This window comes from Gopherus evgoodei, chromosome 9 (genome assembly GCF_007399415.2).
Source record: "Gopherus evgoodei ecotype Sinaloan lineage chromosome 9, rGopEvg1_v1.p, whole genome shotgun sequence".
Taxonomy (NCBI): Eukaryota; Metazoa; Chordata; order Testudines; family Testudinidae; genus Gopherus; species Gopherus evgoodei.
In genome coordinates, this window is record NC_044330.1 from 33,166,611 (window position 1) to 33,192,823 (window position 26,213).

Consider the following 26,213-nt stretch of genomic DNA (forward strand, 5'->3'; position numbering starts at 1 on the left):
AAGTGGATGAAGAGAATGACTTTCTGGATGGAAATTCTAATCTCTGTGGTGTTATCTCTGTCCCATGGGGATTTTCTGACTTCACAGGGGATCCACCATACCCCTTCCTGCATGACATCTTCATCAGAGCTTCACCTTAAGCAACAGCACACAGATCTACGTCCCTGACCTTGAATCTCTTGCAAGCACATGGCTTTATTGTCAGCATTGAGAAAAGCTCCTTGATTCCATCCATCCAAATCACTCACTTGAGAGTGGACATAGACAGCTCGTTAGCAAGAATATGTCCATCTCTAGAGGTTCCAGAAGATTCAAGATCTTTTGGAACTGCACTTGAGCCTTCAATGGTAGACCTCCTAGTATTTTGCATAGGGATCATTCCAGGGGCACAGTCACGCATCAGGCACCTTTAAGGCTGCATCCTAAAAGTATGGGACTACTTCCCAGAATGCATGCAATAATAAGTGATATTTCCAGTGCTGGTAATCAACTCTTTAAAATAGTGGTGTGCCCAGGGCAGTATCTGCAAGGACATGCCCATATGCCTTCCTGATCCTCTGATCCACACAACCAATGTCAGCCTGGTGGAGGACTGGCTGGGGGACATGCGTGAGATCTCAAATAGCTGAAGGTGTCTGGAAACTGGAGAAAGAACCCACATCATAAACTTCCTAACTAAGAGCAGTCAAGCTGGTGCTATGAAGCTTCCAGTCTGGCCTAAAGGGGAACCACATTCTGATTCAGTCAGATAACACAAACAAGGTTGCATATGTGAACAACCAACGGAGAATAAGAAGCCCAGCACTACATGCTGAAGCAAAGCAAATCATGCAGTGGGCAGGGCAGTCTCTCCTCTCAGGGCAGTTCACATAAAGGGGGACCTGAACCAGACGATGGACTTGCTTAGCAGGCACAAAGTGAACAACTCTGAGTGGTTCCTGAATCCAACATGGCCAGAATTTCTGCATTTCTTGGATTTGCTTTGTTTTTCTGGCACCAGCTGCAAAACTTGGTCCAGATAGAAGGGTTTATTTCAATACTGTTTTAGAAGTAAGAAGTGTTCTGATAACTTTGCAGAACAGACCCAGTGATACCAGTGCTTCCCTTTCAATAGCCAGGCTGTTAGATGAAACCAGTTTAGGTCTGGATGAAGCACAGGACCTTGTGAGGAGAGGTTCTATCTCTTCAGAACCTGTAATGGTGAGCCCAATTTCAGCTTTATCAGTTCAAAAAACTGGGTCTCCTTGCCAATGTGGGGTCTTAGAGTTGATCATCAAATAATTTGGCCTGTCCTCAACTGACATTTGCAAATCACATACACACAAAGAGACCAAAGTACTTCACCAGGAAAGTGGACACTAGATCCATGGGGACAGATACCTTATCATGCAGATGGTCACAAGGCCTCCTTTATGCATTTCCACCCTTCCTGCTACTAGGGAAGGCAGTCCAGAAAATAAATCAGGAACAGGCAACAGTAATATTTGTAACTCCACATTGTCCAAGGAGACTCAGTTTTTGGACCTGATAAAGCTGAAATTGGGCTCACCAATACAGGTTCTGAAGAGATGGGGCACTTCCTCACAAGGTCCTGTATTTTATCTCGACCTGAACTGGCTGCATCTAACAGTCTGGCTATTGAAAGGGAAGTGCTGGTTTCACTGGGCTGTTCTCCAACGTTATCAGAACGCTTCTTACTTCTAAAAGAGTATTGAAAGTATACTCCTTTATCTGGACCAAGTTTTGCCTCTGATGCCAGGAACATAAAGAAAATCTAAGAAATCCACGAATTCTGGCTATTTTGGATTTTCTCCAAGAAGGCTTTGACAAAGATCTTCAGTCCAGCACCATTGTGCATCAGGTGTCTGCTCGTAGAAGCATGATGTTTGCAGAATCTGTAGGTTCTCTGGCAGAGAACCTCTAAGTAGCCAGATTCCTTAGGGCAATCCAGTTAGCCAAGCTGGCTATTAGACCTCATTTTCCCAAGTGGCCACTTATGTTGAGAGCCCTGACAAACCATCCCTTTGAACCACTGACATCAGTGTCAGCATTTTCTTTATCCATCAGAACTTGCTTTCTGTTACCACCATGTCCACCAAACGAACGTTGGAGCTGTTGGTGCTTTCTATGCAGGAACTTTACTCCATGTTTCTTGAATACAAGATGGTGCTCAGAACTCTGGAATCATTTCTCCCAAAAGTGAACTCTTCTTTCCATGCTTCTCAAGAGTGGTTCTCCTTTCATTCTTTCCAAGGCCACGACATCCGATCGAGGAGAGGATGGCACACCTTATATGTCAGAAGGGCTTTGAAAATTTACCTCAAATGTTCAGAGTCCACAAGGAGATCAGGGGCCCTGTTTGTATCCTTCTATCCGAAACACCAAGGTCTCAGAGATGCCATGTATTTTGTTGCTAGGTGGATTAGATTATGCATTATGGAAGCGTACTAGGCATCAGAGATTCTAGTTTCAGAAGGGGTCAGGGCACACTCTACACAATCCCTGGCAACCTTGTGAACAGAAAGCTAATGCATCCACAGCAGAAATTTGTAAGGCAGCCACCTGGTCAAAGGCTGCCTCCTTTCTCAAGCACTAGAAGGGGGACTTCCTGTCTTCTGCAGCGGCGTCATTTGGCAGGAAGGTGCTGTAGGCAGTGGCCTGGAAATGATTTTGTCCTTCGAGTAAATATTATAGATGGGAAGAGAGATGTTTTTTCCTTTTTCTGACCTTTTCTATCACCTCCGTACATCTGCTTGCTGCTTCTCAGATGTCAAGAATTGTGGGAGATGCTGGGCAGCAAAACAGAAAATTTCTTACCAATTTCCTTTCCACTAGCAGTGTCTCCCACAATTCTACCCATCCTGAATGGCTCATCAGTCAAGGGTCAGTTATTAAATGGAATCATTACCATATGATAGTCTTCCTTGGTCTAATGCAGGTTTCAGAGTAGCAGCTATGTTAGTCTGTATCCGCAAAAAGAACAGGAGTACTTGTGGCACCTTGGAGACTAACAAATTTATTTGAGCATAAGCTTTTGTGCCCATGAAAGCTTATGCGCCCATGAAAGCTTATGCTCAAATAAATTTGTTAGTCTCTAAGGTGCCACAAGTACTCCTGGTTCTTTTGGTCTAATTCAGTGGTTCTCAAATTGTGAATTGGGACCCCAAAGTGGGTCGCAACCACATTTTAATAGGGTCGCCAGGGCTGGCTTAGACTTGCTGGGGCCCGGGGCCAGAGCTGAAGCCCGAGCCCCACTGCTCAGATTACAGGCCCTCTGTTTGGGGTTGAAGCCCCTGGGCTTTGGCCTCGTCGCCTAGGATGTGGGGCTCAGGCTTTGGCTTTCACCTCCCACCAGGCTTTGGCAGCGGTGCAAGTAAAATCCATGTCTTACCAGTACAAGGGGGGCACCAGCTAAAGGGGGTACGTGACCTTCCATTTGACTCCCAAGCCCCAGATCCCCCATGCTCTCTCCGTCCCCTCCTCACATCCATCCCGTGTTACCTGGGGCATGTGGGGGTTGGGCTCCGTCCTCCTCCGGCTGCACAGGGGGCAGGATTTAGGCGGGGAGGTGGTACAGTCACCAAAAGAGCTGCCAGCGTTCTGCTCCTTTCTGCGCTGCTGCCCCTCCCAGCAGGGAAAGGAGCAGAACCCCCAGCCTTCTCCTCCAGCAGAGCTGTTGCTATGTCTTTCCGGTATGCCGTACCAGCTATAAATAACTTGCTGGTATGGCATACTGGAGTGTACTGGCCTACTTGCACTGCTGGGCTTCAGTTCCCTCTCCTGGGGTCATGTAGTAATTTTTGTTGTCAGAGGGGGTCACTGTGCAATGAAGTTTTTGAGAACCCTTGGCCTAATGTATGTAGTTATTTTGGTCATCTTTGGAATATTTGTTAATGATGCTAGCAAGTTTTGCAATTTGTAAATAACTCATCTGGAAGCAAGCAGGAGTTGAGGGGGTGTGGCAAGACCATGTGGCTTCAAAACTCTGATTCACCTCCCTGGGCTGCAAAGAGAGGAGAGTAGCCCAAATTTCAAGAATTGTGGGGGGACGCTGCTGGCAGAAAGGAAATTATTGGTAAGAAATTTTTTTATTTTAGCCCCATATTTTGGGCTAATAATTCTAGGTGTTCAGATAGTACAGTGAATGACTCACATAGGATCTAGAATAACACTTTAGCCTTGGAGTTGTTAAACCTGTATATAGTTCTTACTTATAAAACAGGAAACAATTATTTAAATATTCATAATTTTAAGAATAATTTCTGTTTGGATTTAAATACATTGGTTAAGGCCACCATAAAAGTAATTTCCTTTTTGTGTTAGGAAGTTCCATGTATTTAAATCAAAATAAATGTTTTCCTTTTTTTCTTCAGCTACCAGAAGAGAAAAGGAATAATTATAAATGAAACCTCAGTAGTTGTATATGCCCAGTTACTCACTGGTCGTAGATATCAGCTAAATCCAAATGGTGAAGTTTATTTGGAGAAGCAGTGGTCAAAACAAGTTCTTCCTTTTGTTTACCAAACTATTGTCAAGGTAAATATTCCAAATACTCCTAATCTTCTATAAAATTTTCCTTTCCATTAGGAAAGGATTGGAACTGTGGGTCGGGACCCCAAAGTGGCCAAGGGTTGGCATTTCCTTTGCTGGGGCCCAGGACTGAAGCCTGAGCCCCGTTGCCCAGGGCCAAAGACCAAAGGTTTTAGCCTTGAGTGTGTGTGCGGGGGCACCTCAGGTAACATGCCCCCCGCCTGGGGCTGAAGCCCTTGGGATTTGACTTTGGTCTTTCTCCTCCCCCCCACCCACCAAGAGTGGTGGAGCTCAGGCTTCAGTCCCCGCCTCCTGGAGTCATTTAGCAATTTTTGTTGTCAGAAGAGGGTTGAGGTGCAACGAAGTTTGAGAACACCTGGATTAGAATGCATACTTCAAAACAGACAAATAATAAGAGTTAATCAGCATCTTAATTTTATGGTAATAGTGCATCCTTTCTAGTCCAAAAAGTATATACTTTGTCAAAAGCGACATTAAATGGTATATATTTTTTCACTGAAACTCCCATTTCAGAAGTGTTGGGAGCTAGACTGAAGGCTCTTGTCACAAAAGTTGTGACCCTACTGCATATTTTATTTTGATTGCCACGAACTTTTGTGAGGACATTTTGAATAAGATACAGTAGTCATCTTGGACCAAATGTAGCCCAGTAGCTTTATATAATTTCACGGGCAGTATTTCTTTCAAAAACTGAGTTGATGTATATTTTAGGTACTGAGGTTAGCATGAAGGAAATAGTTTGTAGTTTACTTTATAGTGGTGGTTTGATATTTAGCAGACCTGTTTAAAGAACGTATTGGATTGCCGAGGTGTTTTAATACCATAGATTTTATCTTCTTATTTCATGTAGGATATCAGTGCTTTTGACTCTCGTTTCTCCAACATCAAAACCTTGGATGATTTGTTTCCTCCTGGAAGTACAGTCTTTATGCTGGGGACTCCTTACTATGGCTGCATAGGAGAAGTTAGTCCAAACATTTATTCTTGCAAGATTTCTTTTCTTACGAGCCTATAAATATAAAGGGCCAGATTCTCTGGTGCTGTGTGACAGAATCTAGCTCCGGAGTCAGTCTGACCAACCCAAGTTGGATTACTTTGGTGGCTTAGTTGACATGTTTGAGCTCCTGCCTCGCCCCTAAGGTAACAGGGAAAAGAGAGCATAACCAGAATGTCCCATCAACATCATGATCATCAGCTATGGTTTTGTTCCTATGGGGCTCTTTGCAGTCAGCATGATGGCAGTTCTAACTAAATGCAATAGGACTGGCCCTATAAAGAAGCTGCACCAAGATCTGAGGAGGGCAAAGTTGAGCTTTAAGGTTTTTTGCCCATCCCTACGCTTGACCTATAGTCTATACAGATAAACAGCCCAGTTTAGCTATACAGAGTATAGACCACAAAGGCTGGTGCCAAGTCTGTTTTTAAATTACCTCTTTCTAAATGAGGGAGGTAGTGTTTGTCTGCCATCTCTCTCATATAGATGGCAGACAAACACATACATAAGTGAATTTGCACATGTAGCTTAGCTTCTCATAGAAAGTATAGGTCTAGAGTTTTTCCTCAATTATTCCAGCAGAGAAGTGAATGAACTTTATTAACTTACTTTGTTTTCTATCAGGTGCAGGATTCATGTGATGTTATCACCGAAGGTAGAATTCGTGTAGTTTTCAATATCCCATGTGAACCCCAGCTTGATTCCTTAATACAGAACCAGCATGTAAGTATTTTTGTAAATCCAGTAAATACTTAAATATTGTGTCAGATATTTTTGTCAGTTGCAAATTTCCTTCACAGATCCCAATTGTCTTTTGTGCCGCAGTCCATATCTTTCTGTAAAAGACTGAAGTACTAAAACACACTCATTCAGGGAGACTTTCTTAACACTAATATATTGTAATGTAAGGCTGAATACAAGGTCTGTTCAGACCATTGAACGGCACTCTTACCGTGCAGTTCCATACCCATGTCCCATGATTTGCATCCTCTGTGGGATGGTCTAGTTCTACTAGAATCTGGCTGCCAGTTGTGCTGCTCCTTTATATGTACCGGCAGCTGGTGACCAGAAACAATATTTCTGGGCAATGAGGAACGGGAATCACCATGTGCTTTTAACTTTTTTACTCAGATGATTGCATTGGCTTCACTTTCATTTCTAGTTGCCATTAACACCTTAAACGGCAATATTTAAAACATTGGTCTGGAAATCAGCTGTTCAGGAGATCTAGTCATCATGACAGTTAAGGTCAGCTGGGCGACTCTGGCAGTTAGTCCCTGAATTTAGGCAGTTCATGACAAGACAGCGGGGTTTTTTCAGTTGATGGTCCTTTCTTTGGGAACTAGTTCCCATTAGTGATCTGTAAGAGCCTAAGCTGACAAGTTTCAGAGCAAGATGTGAGATGCGCTTGGTTTAGCTCAGTGTTTTTCAAACACATTGAGCTCAGGGATTGGATTGTATTTTGTTACTCAATATTTATAATAGCTCCCCAAGGTCCCAGTCTAGATCACTGCCTCGTTCTGCAGCTAGACGCTCTAGCAACACAGTCCCAGCCCCAAATAACTTTGTAAATTCCTCTGGGCCTGGCATGGGATGGGGAAAGGGGAAATGTTCATCACTTATCTTCTCCTCCTTGGATCCTCAGACCAGTGGAAGGGTCTCCTGCAGAGTTCTGGGAGCTGGTTTCCTTTCCTCTCCTCCCAACCCTTAGTGCAGGAATAGCAGAGAAATATGTAGGGTTGCAAGGTAATTTTTAAAAGGAAATAATTGGGCTTTTAAAAATAATTATAGTACTTTATTGTCTGCATCCTGTCCTAGTATATAGTAATATATTTTTATTTTTAAAGAAATATTCTGTGAAGTACAATCCTGGATACGTTTTAGCCAGTCGTCTTGGAGTGAGTGGATATCTTGTCTCCAGGTTTACAGGAAGCATATTTATTGGAAGAGGATCCAGGAGAAAGTATGTCTGACTGTAATAAATTTCTTTGTAATCAAAACTCTCAATTATGCATGTAAAATTGTAGATTATAGACTATGGTAGATTCCGCCTAATGCTAATATCAGGATTGCTAACTTCCAGTTAATGGGAACATTTTCCCGGGAACCAATCCCATCCCATTAACATCATTGTTGATAGGATTAGGATATTGGCACCGGCATGCTGCTTATTAGCAACTTTTTTTTTAAAGAAAGGCCCCACCTGCAGGCAGGTTTGTGAGCCTACAGGCAGGGAAATAAGTATTGAGATGTGCTGAGCACCCCCTGCAGATAGGTTTATGAGGCTGCATCGAGGAATGGAAGGGCTGGGGCATGCCATCCTCACTGCAGCACCGCAAACCTACCTGTGGCCAGTGCTCATCGTGTCCCAGCGCTTCCTTCTGGGTCTGCAGCCCAGGAGACCTGTCTGCGCATGGGACTATATAGGAGGTAAGAGGCTGTGGGCTGGGCTGGGAGGCAGTGGGCTGGGCAGTAGTGGGGAGCGGAGTTGCAGCCCAGCAAACCTTATTGCACACGGGATCACACAAGGAGATAAGGGGCTGCAGGCTGGGAGGGGAGGCCATAGGCAATAGCGGGGAGGAACGCTGCGTCCTGGGTTTTGGAACTGCATGATATCTCTCCCTGCACTCTCCAGGCTGTGCCCCTGTCAGGAGACTGCACCCCAGGGAAGGGAGTGCTGGAGCATGCTAAGACTTCCACTTATTAACAACTGCTGGATAATAGCAACTTTTGGCTAGCAACCAAGGGATTACTAATAAGTGGAAGCTACTGTAAACAGAATTTACTATATTGATTTTTCTTATGCTTTCATCCTATTTGACATCTCAGTATTAATAAATTCTAATGGGATCTGTGATGTAAAATTGTATTGATATTGTTTTTGATATAAGCAGTGTTTTCAGAAAGATGCACTCTTCAGTTAACAGAAGCTTAGTTTGTTAATTTTCTGAATCGGAGCTTTGTTCTGGTTGTTTAATTGGTTTTTTCTTTTCTTTTCTTTTTTTTAAACTAAGAATCGCTTAGATTTATTAAGTGCCGAAGAATTGTTTAGTTGCAGTGATATTCTAATTGAGCATTAGCAGAATATTGCATCAGATTAAAATTGAAAAATTAAATTAAAAATCCCAACTGAATCATATGTTTTCCTGTACTTCATATATTTTTTTTTTATTCTTCTCTTGGAGACACCTTCAGTATGTTAAATCTGCAACAGAACCTAGGAGGCTAGTAGGTTGAGACTCTGTAATTCTAGGGGATGTTGTTCTGAGTTTATGCCACCCAATGCTGTCATGATGCCCTTCCTGCCTCAATCAGAAAATGAGGCCTAGTCTGGGACTGGTACATTTGAAATTGCATTATTAAAAGACTTTTCCGTCAAGTAAATTTTGGGTGAGAATTTTTCCTTAAATCCCTCATCTGTAAATATATTTCATCCTTACAACCAACCTTCCAAAGCAAGGAGACCCCAAGAAGACTATATTCAAAGCCTGTTAACAGTTCTTAATTGGCTAGAAAGATTACTGTTTACCAACTGAAAATGCTTGAGCTACTTCAAGCCAGGCAAAATGCCTCTGAAGTGTGTCCAGCCCTTGGTAGTGCTGAGGACGACACCAGGGTGGAACTAGAACTCTATTGGAGTCCCCTCTTGTAGTACAGAGCACTAACTCTACGCCACAAAGATGACAATCTTTGTTTGTTTGTAATTTGTGTATTTATTGAATAACAGTTAAAATATGCAATTGTATACAACTTGTGAAAAAGATAATAATCCAAAAGTCACATGATATGCTTTCCTAAAACTCAAAACACCTGTTTCCTGTTACATCCCACAGATTTATTATAGCCAACTTTTATACAGCACTTTTCACCAGTAATTCTCAAAGTGCTTTACAAAGTAGGTCAGTTTCATTAGCAGATAAAGATGTTATCAGAAACAACTTTTCTGAGGCTCAAGTCAGGTGTCAGTAGTTTTTCCTTTACAAAACTTATTTTTTTGTTTTGCAGTCCACATGGAGACCACAAGGCAAATGTGGGCTTGAATCTGAAGTTTAATAAGAAGAATGAAGAGGTCCCTGGCTATACTAAGAAGGTTAGAAATGAATGGATGTATTCTTCTGCAGTAGAGCAACTTCTTGCTGAGTATTTAGAGAGGTAAGAGTTGAATAATAACTTCATATTTCTGAAATTATTGTACTGAAATTGTAAATGGGTTTTATTCACTGTGCAAAAGTTTATTATTGATGACTCTGGGACTGGAGGGTAGGGTAACCCAAATCCTGGTTTAATGGGAAATAAGTGCATCAAATGAAGTATTTTGAGTTGTTTCTGACTTTTAGACTTAAAGTGAACTATAATTTAGCATGAAATAGCAAAGGAACAAAGTCAACAACATTATTAAGAATGTAATGGAAGATTCTTAAAGCTAAGATTAAAAAAATTGGAAAAAATGATATTTTCTTCATATCTTCAATGTACAATCTGTACCCAGTCATGGCTTTTTCTTTTCTGTGTAGACACACACTAGTTTCAAAATCAGATGGTGACAACTGTAATAAGACATTCTGAGTGTGGGAGTTGTCTAAATTATTTCATTTTGTTGCATAGAACATTGACATAAACACATACAGCTCCAGTGTGCTGGAAACACCTCATATTTGAAAACACCTCATATTATAATAGTTACTCCGCATAGGAAATCCAGTTTTATTGTAAAAGCAGCAAAGAATCCTGTGGCACCTTATAGACTAACAGACGTTTTGGAGCATGAGCTTTCGTGGGTGAATACCCACTTCTTCAGATGCAAGTTTTATTGTACTATCTATATTACCTTCTGGAAATACTTTGAAATCAGTTTATATCCCACTGTAGTCTCTCCTGATTGATGAGGAATTAAAAACTAAAATGAAGGAGGCTAGTGTGTGGAAGTGATCTTGTGGAGGAGACAAATTAAACTTTCATTTCTAGACCACTGCTGTTGTCATTCAGCATATAGTGCACATGATATCTAACGGATTTATATACACGGTTAAAGATCACTTAGTCATTGTCTAGCCTCTTAGTAACGGCTAGAGGCTGACTACAGTTATGTAAAAATGACTGCATAAATGGAAAAAAATAAACAGCCTAAAAAGCAAAAAATGTTGAGCTATCAAGTGGGGCTTTGGTGACATCCCAAACCATCCAAGTTCCTCTCCAGTAACTTGTCATCATTAGAATCCCTCAGCAACAGTCTGTCTCTGTAACTTAAGCAGGGCCGGCTCCAGGCCACAGCACGCCAAGCGCATGCTTGGGGCTGCATGTCGCGGGGAGCGCTCTGCCGGTTGCTGGGAGGGCGGCAGGTGGCTTCGGTGGACCTGCCGCAGGCGTTTCTGCGGACGGTCCGCTGGTTCCACGGCTCCGGTGGACCTCCCGCAGACATGCCTGTGGCAGCTCCACCGGACCCGCAGGACCATCAGACCCTCCGCAGGAATGCCTGCGGGAGGTCCACCAGAGCCGCGGGACTGGCGAGCGGCAGAGCGCCCCCCCGTGGCGTGCCGCCGTGCTTGGGGCGGCAAAATTGCTAGAGCCGGCCCTGAACTTAAGCTTACTTTATGGAGAGGGGGATGGAGCATGTAGGATCTTCCAATTTCTTCTTTATTCCCATGTCATAGAGATCCAGCCTTTTAACCAAAGAGGGAGGACATAGGCCCTTCTGGAGCCCATCAGTACTGCTTCTGAGGTTGCATGTTGGAGTTGGGCGGACTTAGAGAAAGGGAATGTCTCATTTTACTTCTAGTGTGTTCTGAGTCATAGCAGGAGATGATCTTGGACAGAACTCTGATTTTCCATCTTTCGTCAGTGTATTGCACTGCCTATTTGGCCAGTAAAACTCTGTACATTTATGGAAAGCTACTGCACCCTGAATTTCAGATTATTTTGTGTCTATTAAGCACTTGTTTTTTACTGTGCTGTATGTGAAACTATATCCCTTTTACTATTAGGGTCCCTGAACTGTTTAGTTATATTGCCAAAAATAGTCAAGAAGATATATTCTATGAAGATGATATTTGGCCTGGGGAGGAGGAAAATGGGTAAGCAATGTGTTTTTTCATTTTGTTTAAATAGCATTCTACATGACAAGTTCCAGATATGGACCTCTGTACTGCTCTGAAGTCTCAAAGCAAAGAAGGGTACAATTATTTCAGTATTTTTGGAATCATCCGGTCCAAATACTAGACTAGAAATTTTGCTGTTATAAAAATGTGCAGAAATTCTTCAAGTACTGAAATATCTGCAGGCAAGGAAACTGCCCAACCTGAAGATTGGTAGACAGGAAACTGGTGGCAAGAGGGATTTGACAGTATTGAAAATGGCTGCCACCACATAATGGTGGCCTTTTTAAATAACTGAAACCTTTCTTCAAGACTAGACTTATTAAAGGATCATTTTGACAATTATCAGGATATTACATACATCATTTCTAAAGCCAGCTATTTATCATACGTATACCTCATATTTGTACAGTTTAGTTTTTAATTTTTGCTTTTAAAATAATCTTCATGGGGTATTTTTAATGATTTTTGTTTGAAAATCCAGATTTTTAGTCTGGAAAGTAGAATTTCAAGAGTCTGCATTTTAGTTTATACTTTTGAAGCACCATTCTGTCATGGTTAATTTTTTTGTCCCTATACTTAAACTCTCGGCGCACACAGCAGTGTTTGTTATGACTATATCCAGTTATAAGATGCACCTACTACTGTAGTATCTGGTGACATTATAAATCCAGAAACTGGGTATAGTCCACAATAATATATAAGCCCTCAACAATTATGATTAATATGGAATTTTTTTTTATATAGTGCTGAGAGAGTTCAAGAAATTGTTGCCTGGCTAAAGGCACATCCTGTCAGCGCTTTATCTCGTTCATCTTGTGACTTACAAATTCTGGATGCAGCTATTGTAGAGAAAATTGAAGAAGAGTTAGAGAAGTGCAAGGTACTGAATTTTTATAGGTTTGACTAGTGGTGGACTAAAAAGCAGTTGTTTTTATTGTCCAAGTGCTTTATTCAGATTACAGAAAATGTTTTTTCTGTGGCATGGCAAATACTACAGAGTCTATTTGAAGAACTGTAAGCTACTTAATTGCATCATAAATTGTCATAGCAACTCAGAAAAGGGCATCAGCAGTCTCTCTACCCTTTAGGTCTTTTCTCTCTAGTTAGTTAAGTCAGATCTGCTCTGAGCTCCCCTAACTGTCAATGATCTTGGGAAAAGAATCTGTGTCCAAAGAAGTCCTGGACCCTCACAGTGTCTTCCAAACACAAACCCGATCTTCCATTCTGTTTTCCAAAGTTTCCCTCTGATCCGCAGATAACTAGGAGGCAGTCTCCTCCAACCTCACAGGTCTCTCTCATCAGATCCATTCAAGTAAAAGAGAAAATAAAACAAAAACAGGCAAGGAGGTATTAAGTGTTAAATGAGTTATTAAGTCCCATGATGTGTAGCAAATCCCCATGAGATAAGTGGTTGGTATTCTTCCAGATTGTGTAGAAGGCTCCAGAAGTAAAAGTGATATTAATTTTGGGTTTGTTTTGGGATTGGTTAAATAATTTAAGCCATGGTTTAGAAAGACTAACCTGACTTCTTAGATCCAGTTACTTGAAAGTATTTTTTTAAATACAGTGTTTCGTCATGATTAAAAGTCTTGAGAACTGTGTCTCCTCTGTTAATACCAGAAGAATGCCTGCAGTACATTTTCATGGAGCACATATATATATATTTTCTTCAGAAGTCCTACTGTATTCTGATCCCTGTTCTGCTTACTTGCTCAACACATCAAAAAATAAAAAAATCCTGTCAGTTTTCACTTCAGACTGATAGTGGGCATTTTTTATCTAAGACATTGCAAAACAATGGCATAATTTTTCAGACTTCTTACTTAATAGTTTTTAAAATTATTTTGTCCCTTTTCTTTAGCAAAGGAAGAGTAACAAGAAGGTGCGAGTGACGGTGAAACCCCATTTGCTGTATAGAGTAAGTCATTTGAGGGCTGTTAGTTTTTATAATAAAATTAAATGTATGTAAAATAAATATAACCTGGACAAACTTTATGAACTTTCAAAAATTATTATAGGGCACTTCACTTAGTTGGGACAGGATTAATTCAGGTGTCTCCTAGGAAATCAGTTGCTGTGTGGAGTAACAATGACTGTTGCATAAATGGGACAGAAATTCAATTATCATCTCTCGTATGTTTTGGTAGCATATGGCTTTTGCCTTCTTCTGCCTATTTGCTGATTCTACAACTTTCATTCCGTCCATAATTGTAATATATGTAGCAGGAATATTAAATGCTTCAGAAATGCTGCCCTTTGCCTATTTTGCTCTTTTCATGGCACCTCTATGCTCTAGGCTGCTTTGCTGGGTATCTCACAGATGCTCCTGCTGGTGGCACAAGAGAAGCTGAACATTACTTCTGATTGTGCCTTCCCTCAACTCCATGGGCCCGTTCAGTAGCGCTGAGTAGCACTGCAGCTTCCTAGTTAGCAATATTATTAATAAAAGGATGTTTTCTGAGAATTGTAACTCTCTACCTGGTTGTGAGAAGAGTTCAAATTGTTTTCTCAGTGTCCTGAAAACAATGTAATCATTTCAACTTCTTTAAGTTTTTTAAATCCATGATTCATTTGTTATTAAAATCAGAATAACTTATCTTTATATTTTACAAGAATTAATATAGTCTTTTGGTTAATGTCAGCCTCTAGAACAACAGAATGGGGTTGTTCCAGACAGAGATGCAGAGTATCGACTGTTTGACCGTGTTGTCAATGTGAGGGAGAACTTTTCTGTTCCAGTTGGTCTTCGAGGTACCATTATAGGACTTAAAGGAGGTAATATTTTCCTCATAATAATGATCTTATGTTAGCTATAAGGTTGGCATGAAAACAAACTGCTGTAAGCTTTTATTCTTTTTCATTTAATTGTGAATAGTATTAATAAAGAGTCAGACTGGAGATGAGGCACAATTAAAAAATAGAAATTTGGTTTGTAATGTACCATGCGGTCGTTCCACTTACTGTGCCATCTGTGGGTTCTGAGGCTCAGTGTAACAGCAAGTGCAGAAGTCTTTTCTGCACTATTGCTGCAAAATGTGGAGAGATGAGGGTGAGGATTGGAAGGTGGCCATTGGATTCAGGGTTTAAAGTCTCTGTCCCCACCCCCAAGAAGAGTTCATGGTTGTGGGGACCCTAAAGCTTGTTGCAGTGGGAAGTAAGGAAGAAGCTACTCTAGGATTATATTTAGATATGATAGTATTTGGATTTAGGATCTGAATATTGTCATCTTCCCCCATTAAAGCAGGATCAGTTGTTTGGTAACTTTCATGTGACCAAATGGTCAGTAATAGGGCTGTCAAGTGATTTAAAAAAATAGTCACGATTAATCATGTGATTAATCGCACTGTATAATAGAATACTATTTATTTAAATATTTTTGATGTTTTTTCTACATTTTCAAATATATTTATTTTGATTACAAAACAGAATACAAAGTGTACAGTGCTCATTTTATACTGATTTTTTTATTACAAGTATTTGCACTATATAAAAACAAGAAACAGTATTTTTCAGTTCACTTAATACAAGTACTGTAGTGCAATTGCTTTATCATGAAAGTTGAACTTAAAAATGTAGAATTATGTTAAAAAAAACAAACTTCATTCAAAAATAAAACAATGTAAAATTTTAGAGCCTAGAAGTCCACTCGGTCCTACTTACTGTTCAGCCAATCACTCAAACAAGTTTGTTTATATTTGCAGAAGATAATTCTACCCGCTTCTTGTTTACAGTGTCACTTGAAAGTGAGAACAGGCATTTTCATGGCACAGTTGTAGCTGGCGTTGCAAGATATTGATGTGCCAGATGCACTAAAGATTCATATGTCTCTTCATGTTTCAACCACCATTCCAGGGGACATGTGTCCATGCTGATGAAGGGTTCTGCTCAATAACTGTCCGAAGCAGTGTGGACCGACGCATGTTAATTTTCATTATCTGAGTCAGATGCCAACAGCAGAAGGTTAATTTTCTTCTTTGGTGGTTTGAGTTCTGTAGCTTCCTTATCACAGTGTTTCTCTTTTACGACTTCTGAACGCATGCTCCACACCTCATCCCTCTCACATTTTGGAAGGCACTTTGGATGCTTAAACTGTAGGTTGAGTGCTGTAGCTATCTTTAGAAATCTCACATCGGTACCTTCTTTGCATTTTGTGAAATCTGCAGTGAGAGTGTTCTTAAAATGAACAACATGTGCTGGGTCATCATCCAAGACTGTTATAACATGAAATATATGGCAGAATGAGGGTAAGACAGAGATGGGGACATACAATTCTCCTCCAAGGAGTTCAGTCACAAATGTAATTAAAGCATTATTTTTTTTAACGAGCGGCATCAGCATGGAAGCATGTCCTCTGGAATGGTGGCCAAAGCATGAATGGGCCTATGATTGTTTAGCATATCTGGCACATAAATACCTTGCAATGCCGGCTACAAAAGTGCTATGCAAATGACTCTCTTCACTTTCTGGTGACAGTATAAATAAGAAGTGGGCAGCATTATCTCCCGTAAATGTAAACAAACTTGTTTATCTTAGTGACTGGCTGGACAAGATGTAGGACTGAGTGGACTTGTAGGCTCTGAAGTTTTACATTGTTTTGTTTTTTGAATGCAGATTTTTGTATGAAATTAATTGAAAAACAATTTTTTTATCATTTTTATAGTGCAAAGATTTGTAATAAAAATAATATACACTTTGATTTCAATTACAACACAGAATACTATATGAAAATGTAGAAAAACATCCAAAATATTTAATACATTTCAATTGGTATTCTGTTTAACAGCGTGTTTAAAACTGCAATTAATCACGATTAATTTTTTAAATCACGATTAATTTTTTTGAATCGTGTGAGTTAACTGCAGTTAATCGACAGCCCTAGTCAGTGACATTGTTTGGTTTAGATGTCATATGCTGTCATTTGAGCATGATGTTGGAATGCTCTCCAGAAAACAAGAGAGGTATGCATTTGGGTTCTGTTTTTTCTTGGGTGGGGGAGGGGCCGGCAGCAGCTGGCAGCAGCTTAGGAGGATGGTTTCTCTGCTTTTCGGGAGCATGAGAAAGTTGTCTCCAGTTACATTTGGTCCTCTACCCAATGAAGCTGAAGAGATTATTTAGGAACTGAGATTATTATTTTGTTGACTCTTCTCACGTCTAATTAAGTCTTGTGAAGGCATAAAGATAAAATGACAGAACAGATAAAATCCATTTGGGACAACAATTTGCCTCAGATAGAGTGGAGAATTTAGAGTGCTATTTGTGAATAATATAGCTCCATTAGAGTGCATAGTGCTTTATAAACTCCTAATGGCATGGACTATTCTTCATGTGTGTTTTGTAATCTAAAATAAGTACACAACTCTTCTGGTTTCTCAAGAATCCAGTCTAACTGGGTGAATGGGAGGGAGGGATTAGAGAAAGTGTAACAGGTTTGTCCAGCCTTTCCCACATGTATATTGGCCCTGGTTGTAACAAGTGAGGACGAAAACTGACGGAATTTGCTTGTACTCCAGTTTCTGACAAAGTGATAGAAAACTTAACTTAAAAAATAATTTGAATTTCTAGAGAGGAGACTTTCTAGCAGTCTGAGAGAGTTCAGTTAAAATTGTCCAGTTAAGCAGCACATGCAACTTAAAGCTCCTAGTAACATATCTAGGAGTTCGTCTACACAAGTTATTCCAGAATATGGTAAAATGTGAATTTGAAGCAGAATAGCTATTTTGAAATAGCTCCATACCTGGACACTCTTAATTCTGGAATAAGTGTGTTCGCACAGAGTTAATTCTGGCCTAACTCCATGTGTAGACAAGCCCTAAGATGAATGCTTAAAATGTAGTTTCATTTATCAGTTACTTCATGTGTTAAGTAGCTCTACCCTTGAATGTAGAACTACTTAGTGTTTGGCCTTAATAAAGGACAGGCAGTAAAGCCAGTAAGAAAGAACACATATCAGAAAAGAGGCGTAGGCATATAGGAGAAGAGACAAAATTGGAGAGAGAGACAGTAAAACAGAGGGGCACAATAGTGGTGGTCTGAATGTTTTTATCATACATAAGGTTCCATTAAATATTTACTCCTGTGGGCATTCTGCACCAAAAAAAAAAAAAAATTGCAAATTTTATTTGTAAAATAAATGTGGAAGCTCCAGCATGGCATTGGGGAGCACAGGCCACTGGCTGCACAGAGGTGAGAGATCATTGTGCAGTTCCCACACCGGGACACGAATTCGATTGTGAGGCAGCACCCAACCCGACACAGCACAAGGACTAAGCCTTTCCCAGAAACACCCCAGGGCCCTGCCTCTCTGTGCCAGGTGCACCAGGTGTGGGCAGGTAGGCTCAGCAAGGCAGGATCCAAGTGTGGAGGGGCTTAGTGTGAGGGGGGTCCAGCTGTGTGTTGAGAGGATTCTGTGTGGGGCAATCTGGGTGTGGGCAGCTCAGTTAAAGATCCGGATGCAGGAGGGATCTGGATGCACGACCTTGTTGAGGAGGTTCTGAGTGCAACAATAATGGGACTCTGCCAGGGGGTCCAGGGGAAGGTAGTTGGGACTCAGGGGGGCGGAGTCTGGGTGTGGAGAGGATAGGGCTCAGCAGGGGAGCTCAGTGCAAGGGTCCAGATGCTGGGGGAGTTGGGATCAGTGGGGTGGGGTTCCAGGTGCAACTGGTTGGGGTTCAGTAGGGTGGGGATCCGGGTGTGGGTGGCTTGTTGGGGTGGTCCAGGGGTAGGGGACATGGGGCTCATTGGGTGGATGGAGAGGAAGTTCTGGGTGGCAGGGGGTGAAGCTCGGCAGGAAGGTCTGGATATGAGGGGATCTGGATGCACGGGTTGGGTAGATGGGGGAGAAGCTCCCTATACAGTGATCCCTCCCTGTGCAGCTCAGGAGAGATGGGTGCAGGAAGTGATGGGGTGGAGTTTTCAGAGCTTCATACAACCAGAGAATAAGTCTGACATGGCCCCAGGTGCCATGCAGGGGAAGAGAAAGTCCTGTCCTCCCCAGCCCAGCTGGGACCAGCAGCTGAGACTGGTGCAGGGGAGGAGCCACCTGCCAGGTCTTCCCCCCCCCTGCTCACAGTGATATACCTCTCTGCCAGCTGCCCTGGGCACTTGAAACATACTGCTGGGGAGGATCGCAAAACTGCTCTTGTGGCTTCCCTTTGCTTCTCCATCAGAAAGTCATATTTCTGCAGGGAAGCAAAGAAATCTGCGGGGGACATAAATTCTACGCATGTGCAGTGGTGCAGAATTCCACCGGGAGTAAATATTACTCACCTTATAGTAGAGCATACATTCTCAACCTGTGGTTTTGATCTAGGCTTCTCTTCAGTGACCTACTGTATCACTTGCAACCGTTCTTCCTCAGATATCAGAATCCGTATAAACCAGTGAAAGCATCAGAATTCTGTGGCACCTTATAGACTAACAAACGTTTGTTAGTCTATAAGATGCCACAGAACTCTTTGCCTCTTTTACAGATCCAGACTAACACAGCTACCCCTCTGATATAAACCAGTGGTTTTCAACCTTTTTTCATTTGCAGGCCCTTAAAAAAATGTGCATGGAGGTGTGGACCCCTTAGGAAATATAAGACAGTCTGTGGATCACCAGGTTAAAAACCAATGCTATATATCTTTGGCATCTCTTTTGAGGTATCTGGATGAAAGGACTCACCTACGCAGGCAGTCACTACATGAAAACGTTTGAGAAACAGTAGGGTAGATATTCCTCTAGTCTGGCATTTTAATAGTCACTTTAATGAAAGTTGCATCTAACAGAATTTCAGATAGGCCAAACCTTAAAATATGCCCTTTTTCATTTGCAACAGCTTTAGATTAATATAAATTATAGAACAGTATATTTATCCGTCACTGTACAAGTGATATCCTCTGCTGAGAGCCAGTTTCATAACTGTTGATCTCTGGTTTCCTGGATGTATGGATTCACCCACTCTCTCTCTTTCCAGATGGTTTTATATCCATAAAGCTTCTGTGCCATTGACCATACCATCATTGTACAGAGAACAAACTACATATTCTGTGTTTAAAAAAATTTGCAACAAAAATAATGTCAAGTAGGCCTGATATATAGGGTTAGCTATAAAGAGGAAAGAATGTTTCCTCTTTTGATCATTAAGTACCCAAAGGAAAGTACAGTTGTGTGTTGGGAAAATAACAGACTATTAGGGACTGCTATCAAAATTACAACTCTAGATTACTGCTACTTATAGCTGCTTATAGTAGATTTACAGTTTATGCATATCCTAGAGGACAATTACACATGACCTTTTTTGAGGTGTTTCCAAATAACTGAATGAAGTTTTATATATGGGGCATAGGAGTATTTAAGATATCACTCTAATAATAATTTAGTTTTATGTCTTCTTCATTACCACTACGAGCAATTAATGGTAGACAGGCAAGTAGGCTACTTACTGTGCATGTCATTATTTTCTACAGCAAGCAGAGAAATGGATGTACTCTTCGAAGTGTTGTTCGATGAAGAATTCCCTGGAGGCCTAACAATAAGGTCTGTGTTTGCTTATACTGATTTTGTGAGACTGAATTGAATTTAAATTACTGGCTTTTTGTTGATGTGTGTGTGTTTTTGAATGCCTCATGAGAACTTTGACCAACTCCATTTAGAGGTAGTTTTGCTTCTGTAATGTCTGTTTTCTGTATTTTTATCCCTCATTCTTTATGACTAGAGACATTTGCATGAAAACAGAATCTGTGTCTCTGAAGAAGTGCTTATTACTCCTGATATTGACATCCCCAAGTGAAGTTCTTATCTTTTCCAAAGCAACCACCCTGATGCCACACACAAAGGACTAGAGAACTAGGCTATGCAGATGTGCTTGCAAGTAGAGTGTTTTATAAAATATACTATTTATTATCTGCCTGTCTCTAATCACACTGGAAATAGATTTTGGTTTTATAATAGTGTCATAAACAGATAGCTAAGGGTTAATGTCTCTTTCAGCTATAAAAGAGTTAACACCAGTAACCTCAAACACCTGACCAGAGGACCAATCAGGAAACAAGACTTTTTCAAATCTGGGTGGAGGGAAGTTTTGGGTGTGAGTTCTTTGTTCTTTGTCTTGGGTCTGACCCTCTTGGCTCTGAGAGTGATTTTCTATCTCCAGGCTTTCTAATCTTCTAATTACAAGTTGTAAGTACAAGGATAGTAAGACAATAGGTTTATATTGTTTTTCTTTTGTATTTACATGTGTGTAGTTTCTGGAATGTTTTAAATTGTATTCTTTTGGAATAAGGCTGTTGATTCACTTTTTTTCTTAAGCAATTGACCCTGTATATTGTCATCTTATTACAGAGACCATTTTATGTCCTTTTTTCATTCTTTTTATATAAAGCTTTCTTTTTAAGACCTGTTGGAGTTTTTCTTTAGTAGGGACTCCAGGGAATTGAGTCTGCAGTTCACCAAGGAATTGGTGGGAGGAAGAAGTCGGGGGGGAAATCTCTTTATGTTAGATTTACTAAGCCTGACTTTGCATACCCTCTGGGTGAGGGAGGAAGAGAGATTAGCTCTCTCGGTACTTGTGTTTCCAGGACTGGAAACAGGGAGGGTAGAATCCCTTTGTTTAGATTCATGGAGCTTGCTCTGTATCTCTCTCCAGGAACCCAGGGAGGGAGCACCTGGAGGGGAGGAGGGGGAAGGGAAATGGTTTATTCCCCTTTGTTGTGAGACTCAAGGAATCTGAGTCTTGGGGTCCTCCAGGGAAGGTTTTGGGGAGACCACAGTGAGCTAGGCACTGTATAATTCTTTGCTGGTGGCCGCAATACCAGGTCCAAGCTGGTAACTAAGCTTGGAGGTTTTCATGCTAACACCCACATTTTGGATGCTAAGGTCCAGATCTGGGAAAAAATGTTATGACAAATAGTGCCTTTCATGTTCAGGTTATAGTATCTGAAAAGTACTTTACAAAACAAGAAGCGACTTTGATGCTGGTAGTGGGGACAGCAGTCGTTATAAGCAGTACTCTATATATTCTGCAGCAACAGAATTCACCTGTTTTACCCTGCCACAAAATTTTGCTCTAATCAAAGCTTTCAGATTTAAACAGAATGGGCCAAGACAGAGGCTCTCGTTCATGTGCTCAGGCAAAAGAGCGCTCTGCCAAGAAGGTGACTAAAAAGCAGGCTTCAGCTTCTCCTCCTCAGAAATCCACCAAGAAACTGCATTCTCCAACTCAGCAGACCCCATCGGTACCCAACTGTACCAGGCTTTCCACCTCCAAGGTAGTGGGACCATCCGGTACTGTGGCTACCGCAGCAGCAAAAGACCGTAAGTGGGCTAATTCGGATAAGGGCAGCAAAGGGAAAGCAAAACCCTCTTCCTCGGTACCATCCGATCTGATGAGGCTCTCGGCTCTGACCAGTTTGACAGCACTGCAAACTATGGTGCCACCTTCTGCCTCCATGGCGCACAGAGTGCTATCCTCAGCACTGCACCACAACTGCATTCCAGACGTTGGTACCACCACCAAAGCCTTCATAGGTACCAATGCTCTTGGTACCGCAGCAATTCCTTTGACACAAGGATCTCCTGGTCTCTTCACCAGAATCTCCTTTTCCCAGTACCGGCGTCACTCCAGCATGCTCGGCTTACCACATTGCCAGATCTGCTCTTCTCTTTTCAAGTGATGAGAACAATTAGGATGAAGGGGAAACCTATGCTGCCCATCACTCCTCACCTCCTCATACATCTGCCAGACCATGTCCATCACAACAAAGAGATTATCATCCAGGATCTCAAACTCAGAACTAGTACAGATGCCCATGGATCCCATGACCCATGACTTTCCCACCCGAGTGGCCTTACTGGGAACCATGGGCAGCATACCGAACAGAAGCTTTCCAGTCCACCCAGGGTGAGGTCAAGACATTCCCCTTCACCCTCTGTACCAGGACCCTCCGAACCTCCAGAAATGGTGGCTGAGGAACTGGAGGAGGCTTCAGAGCATGTAGCTGCACTAGCAGCCAACTTTCTCATTTTGTTCCCCAGATGAAAGCATCATGCCCCTACCTCCCACCTGTGGGATGATTTTAAACAAATTAAACAAATTCAGGAGCTCTTTAAAAGAGTGCCAGGTTCCTGGGGCATTCCACTAGAGAATGTGCCTGACTCCTAGCATAAGCTGCTGGGCATACTACACACATCAACTTCTTCCAGAATCACCATACCAGTCAATGACTCCCTCTTGAACCCAGCCAAAACCATCTGGCAGACCCTGCCAACAGTCCCATCAACCTGCAAGAGGGCAGATAAAAAGTATTATGCCCTGTCTAAGAGAATAGAATTCCTTTTTTCGCACCACACACCAAACTCCCTGATGGTGGAAGCAGTGAATGAATGGGGCAGAAAACACCATTCCAGAGCCACCCTGTACTACAGAGACTGGAAGAGACTAAACCTTTTTGGTTGTAAGGCCCATCAATCGGCAACCCTACAATTTAGGATCACCAACTAGGAGGCGTTAATGGCCAAGTACAATTATACAAACTACTCGAAACTGTTGGATTTTATTGAGTTTCTGCCTGAAGAAGAGAAGGAACAATTCAGAGCAACCATCTCAGAGGGCCATCTTCTCATTCAAACAGCCTTGCAAGTATCATTGGACTTGGAAGACACAGCGGCATGTTCCATCGCCCCAGCCGTAGTCTTGCAACGTGCACCTGGCGCCACCTTTCTGGGTTTCCCAAAGAGGTGCAATCAATGGTCAAGGTTCTCCCATTTGAAGGGCCCAAGATATTTGCATCCAAAACCAATGAATCCCTTCACATGTTGAAGGACTCCAGAGCAACACTGAAATCCTTGGGCATATACATGCGTAAGAATAAGAAAAAACAGGACAAGTATGGCTCAGCACAAAGATTCCCATCTGTGCCTTATGCACAACCTCAGAGACTGAAGAAGAGACCTGAAAGATGACGAAAGTCCCTGTCCTAGTCTTTGACATCCCAGCAAATACTTCAAGACAACAGTTTTGGTTGAGGGCCTGAGATACCCAGAATTTCAGGTGCTGGAAACACCCACTACCTCCCATACATTTATTCAGAGATTGTCTGACCCCATTCCATCCAGTTTGACAGACTATCACATCTGACAGATGGGTATTAGAGATAATCGAGACTGGCTATTCCATCCCATTCACCTCTATCCCCCTCCTCCCACCCATACACCCTCAATCTCCTGTTCATCTTCAGGTACCCCTCTCATGAACATCTACTGTGACAGAACATAAACCATCTCATACACCTAGGTGAAATAGAATTAGTGCCAACACAACACAGAGGGAGGGAATTTTACTCACATTACTTTTTAATCTAGAAAAAACTGAAAGATGGAGGCCCATTCTTGACTTAAGGAAACTGAACAAATTCATGAAGACCCAACACTTTAGGATGGTCACATTAGCAAGCATAATTCCAGCACTGGAAAGAGGAGACTGGTTCTCTGCCCTTGACCTCCAGGATGCATATTTTCATATAACAATACATCTCTCACACAGGAGGTTCCTCAGATTTGTTCTAGGAGCCAGCCACTTTCAGTACAACATTCTGTCCTTTGGACTGTCCATGGCCCCACGGGTATTTTTGAAAATTCTCCTGGTGGTGGCTCATCTATGCAGACAAGGGGTCATAATATTCCCCTATTTGGATGATTGTTTACTCAAAACATTGACTCGGCAAGGGGCACTAGAAGCTACTCAAAACACAGTAGTTCTTTTCACATGTCTAGGCCTACGAGTAAATGCACAAATCAGCATTCACACCAGTGCAGAAACTGGAGTTCATCAGGGCCTACCTCAGCTCTCCAGAGGCTACAGCCTCACTGCCCCAACAACAATTCACAGGGCGGGGGGAACTGAGAGCCCTTATAGCACACTCCCCCATGCACAACATTCTTCAAATGTAAAGTTACCTTAAAACTGCATCCCAAGTTCTTACCTAAGGTTGCCTCTTCATTCCATCTTAATCAACCCATTCACCTCCCATCATTCTTACCAAAACCCGATGGGAATAAAAGAGAAGCAGCACTTCACACCCTGAATGTCCGAAGGGTGTTAGCCTTTTACATCAAGAGAACAAAGACTTTCAGAAAGTTACCAAAATTGTCCTTTCCAACGCAGAGTGATCAAAAGGAGATGCCATATCTAAACAGGGGTTGTCTATATGGATCTCCAGATGCATTGACTTTTGTTATCACCAACAGCTACAACCCGCTCCAGGGACTCTCATACACTCCATCAGAGCTCTGTTTGCATTGATAGCCTTCCTTAACAATATCCCCATTGTGAACATCTGCAAAACAGCAACCTGGGCGTCCTCCCATGCATTCACACAACTTTATGCATAGAGCAGAATTCATCCTCAGATGCTTTATGCGGATTATCGTTTTGTCATCTGTCACAACTGCAACTCTGAAGCCCCTTTCTTCCACCGAGGGGCACTGCTCTACAGTCACCTAAAGTGGAGCATCCACAGGGATCCTCCAAGAAAAAGAAGAGAAGGTTACTTATCCTGTGCAGTAATTGAGGATTTTTGAGATAGTTGTCCCTGTGGGTGCTCCACTATCCTCCCTCCTCTTCAGAGTTTTCACACTGGATACTCTGAGATAGAGAAGAAACTGAGCAGGGGTTGGTTGCACGGCGCTATGTAACCAATTGAGGCGGTGCAAGATGGGGACAGCGCATGTGCAACCCAGCCAGGCACCGCTACTATAAATCTCTGATTACAAGCACAGGGGTGCAGAATCACCTAAAATTGAGCACCACACAGGGACAATCATCTTGAAGAGCCTCAGTTGCAGCACAGGGTGAGTAACCTTCTCCTACAGTTATGCTCCTGTATCAGGCTCGTGCCTCATCCATTTTCAGACCCTGCTGCTGCCTCAGTGTCCCCTTTTCTGCAGCCAAACCAACCAGTGCTTTTTGTTTGTTCTCCTCTTCTGTAGACTGGTTTATTAATATAAAATAAATGTACAATGGGGCACACTCCCAGTTTGGAGCACCCCCTTGCATCCATGCTTAATTGCACCAGTATCCTGAGCTGAAGGACCTCCTGCAAGCTGTCTGCCTCTCACGTGGTCTTCTGTGGCTCAGCCTTTCTGCCAAGTCACATAAAGTTCAATTCCCCTTTTGGGGTAAATGAAAGATCCAAATGAAAATCCAGATAATTTTTCTGCTCCCTTAGGCTACTGAAGTTTTCTGCTTCCACTTACAAAGCCTAATCTCAGGGCTTCCTCCTACAGGAGACTACTGTGCTCCCTGTGGATCTCTTACAGCTGTTGTAGGCCCTAACTCAGCTCTCCTCTCACCCCCAGAAGCCTACTCTACGCCCTGTGGGTTTCTCTCCATAGAAGAGTCCTACCTCCTCTGCAATGTCTCCCTAGATCTTGTCCCCTTTCCGTGCCCTTCGTGAGCTCCTAATTCCCTCTAAAATATTTTGCTCTTTCTGCAAGTAGCTCCAGACACACCTTTCCATATGGCTGGTAGGGACAGCTTCTTCCCCAGTCCATCCTGACCCTGGATCTGCTCTGAGTTCCCTGCAGCTCTCTTC

At 42.1% G+C, this 26,213-nt stretch overlaps 1 protein-coding gene across 4 annotated transcripts in view; it reads left to right on the forward strand.

The window, feature by feature from the left end:
• The window catches only part of XRN1 (5'-3' exoribonuclease 1), a 79,370-nt gene that overhangs the window by 39,893 nt on the left and 13,264 nt on the right, over positions 1-26,213 (forward strand). For 3 of the 4 annotated variants that reach the window (XM_030574287.1, XM_030574288.1, XM_030574286.1), the window contains exons 21-30: positions 4,374-4,536; positions 5,402-5,515; positions 6,170-6,268; positions 7,393-7,508; positions 9,551-9,697; positions 11,527-11,616; positions 12,385-12,520; positions 13,502-13,558; positions 14,283-14,415; positions 20,091-20,160. In XM_030574287.1, the coding sequence (XP_030430147.1) occupies positions 4,374-4,536; positions 5,402-5,515; positions 6,170-6,268; positions 7,393-7,508; positions 9,551-9,697; positions 11,527-11,616; positions 12,385-12,520; positions 13,502-13,558; positions 14,283-14,415; positions 20,091-20,160 (1,125 nt within the window). Of the gene's footprint in view, positions 1-4,373; positions 4,537-5,401; positions 5,516-6,169; positions 6,269-7,392; positions 7,509-9,550; positions 9,698-11,526; positions 11,617-12,384; positions 12,521-13,501; positions 13,559-14,282; positions 14,416-20,090; positions 20,161-26,213 lie in introns of those variants that run through there. The other variant, XM_030574289.1, reaches the window with a different exon arrangement.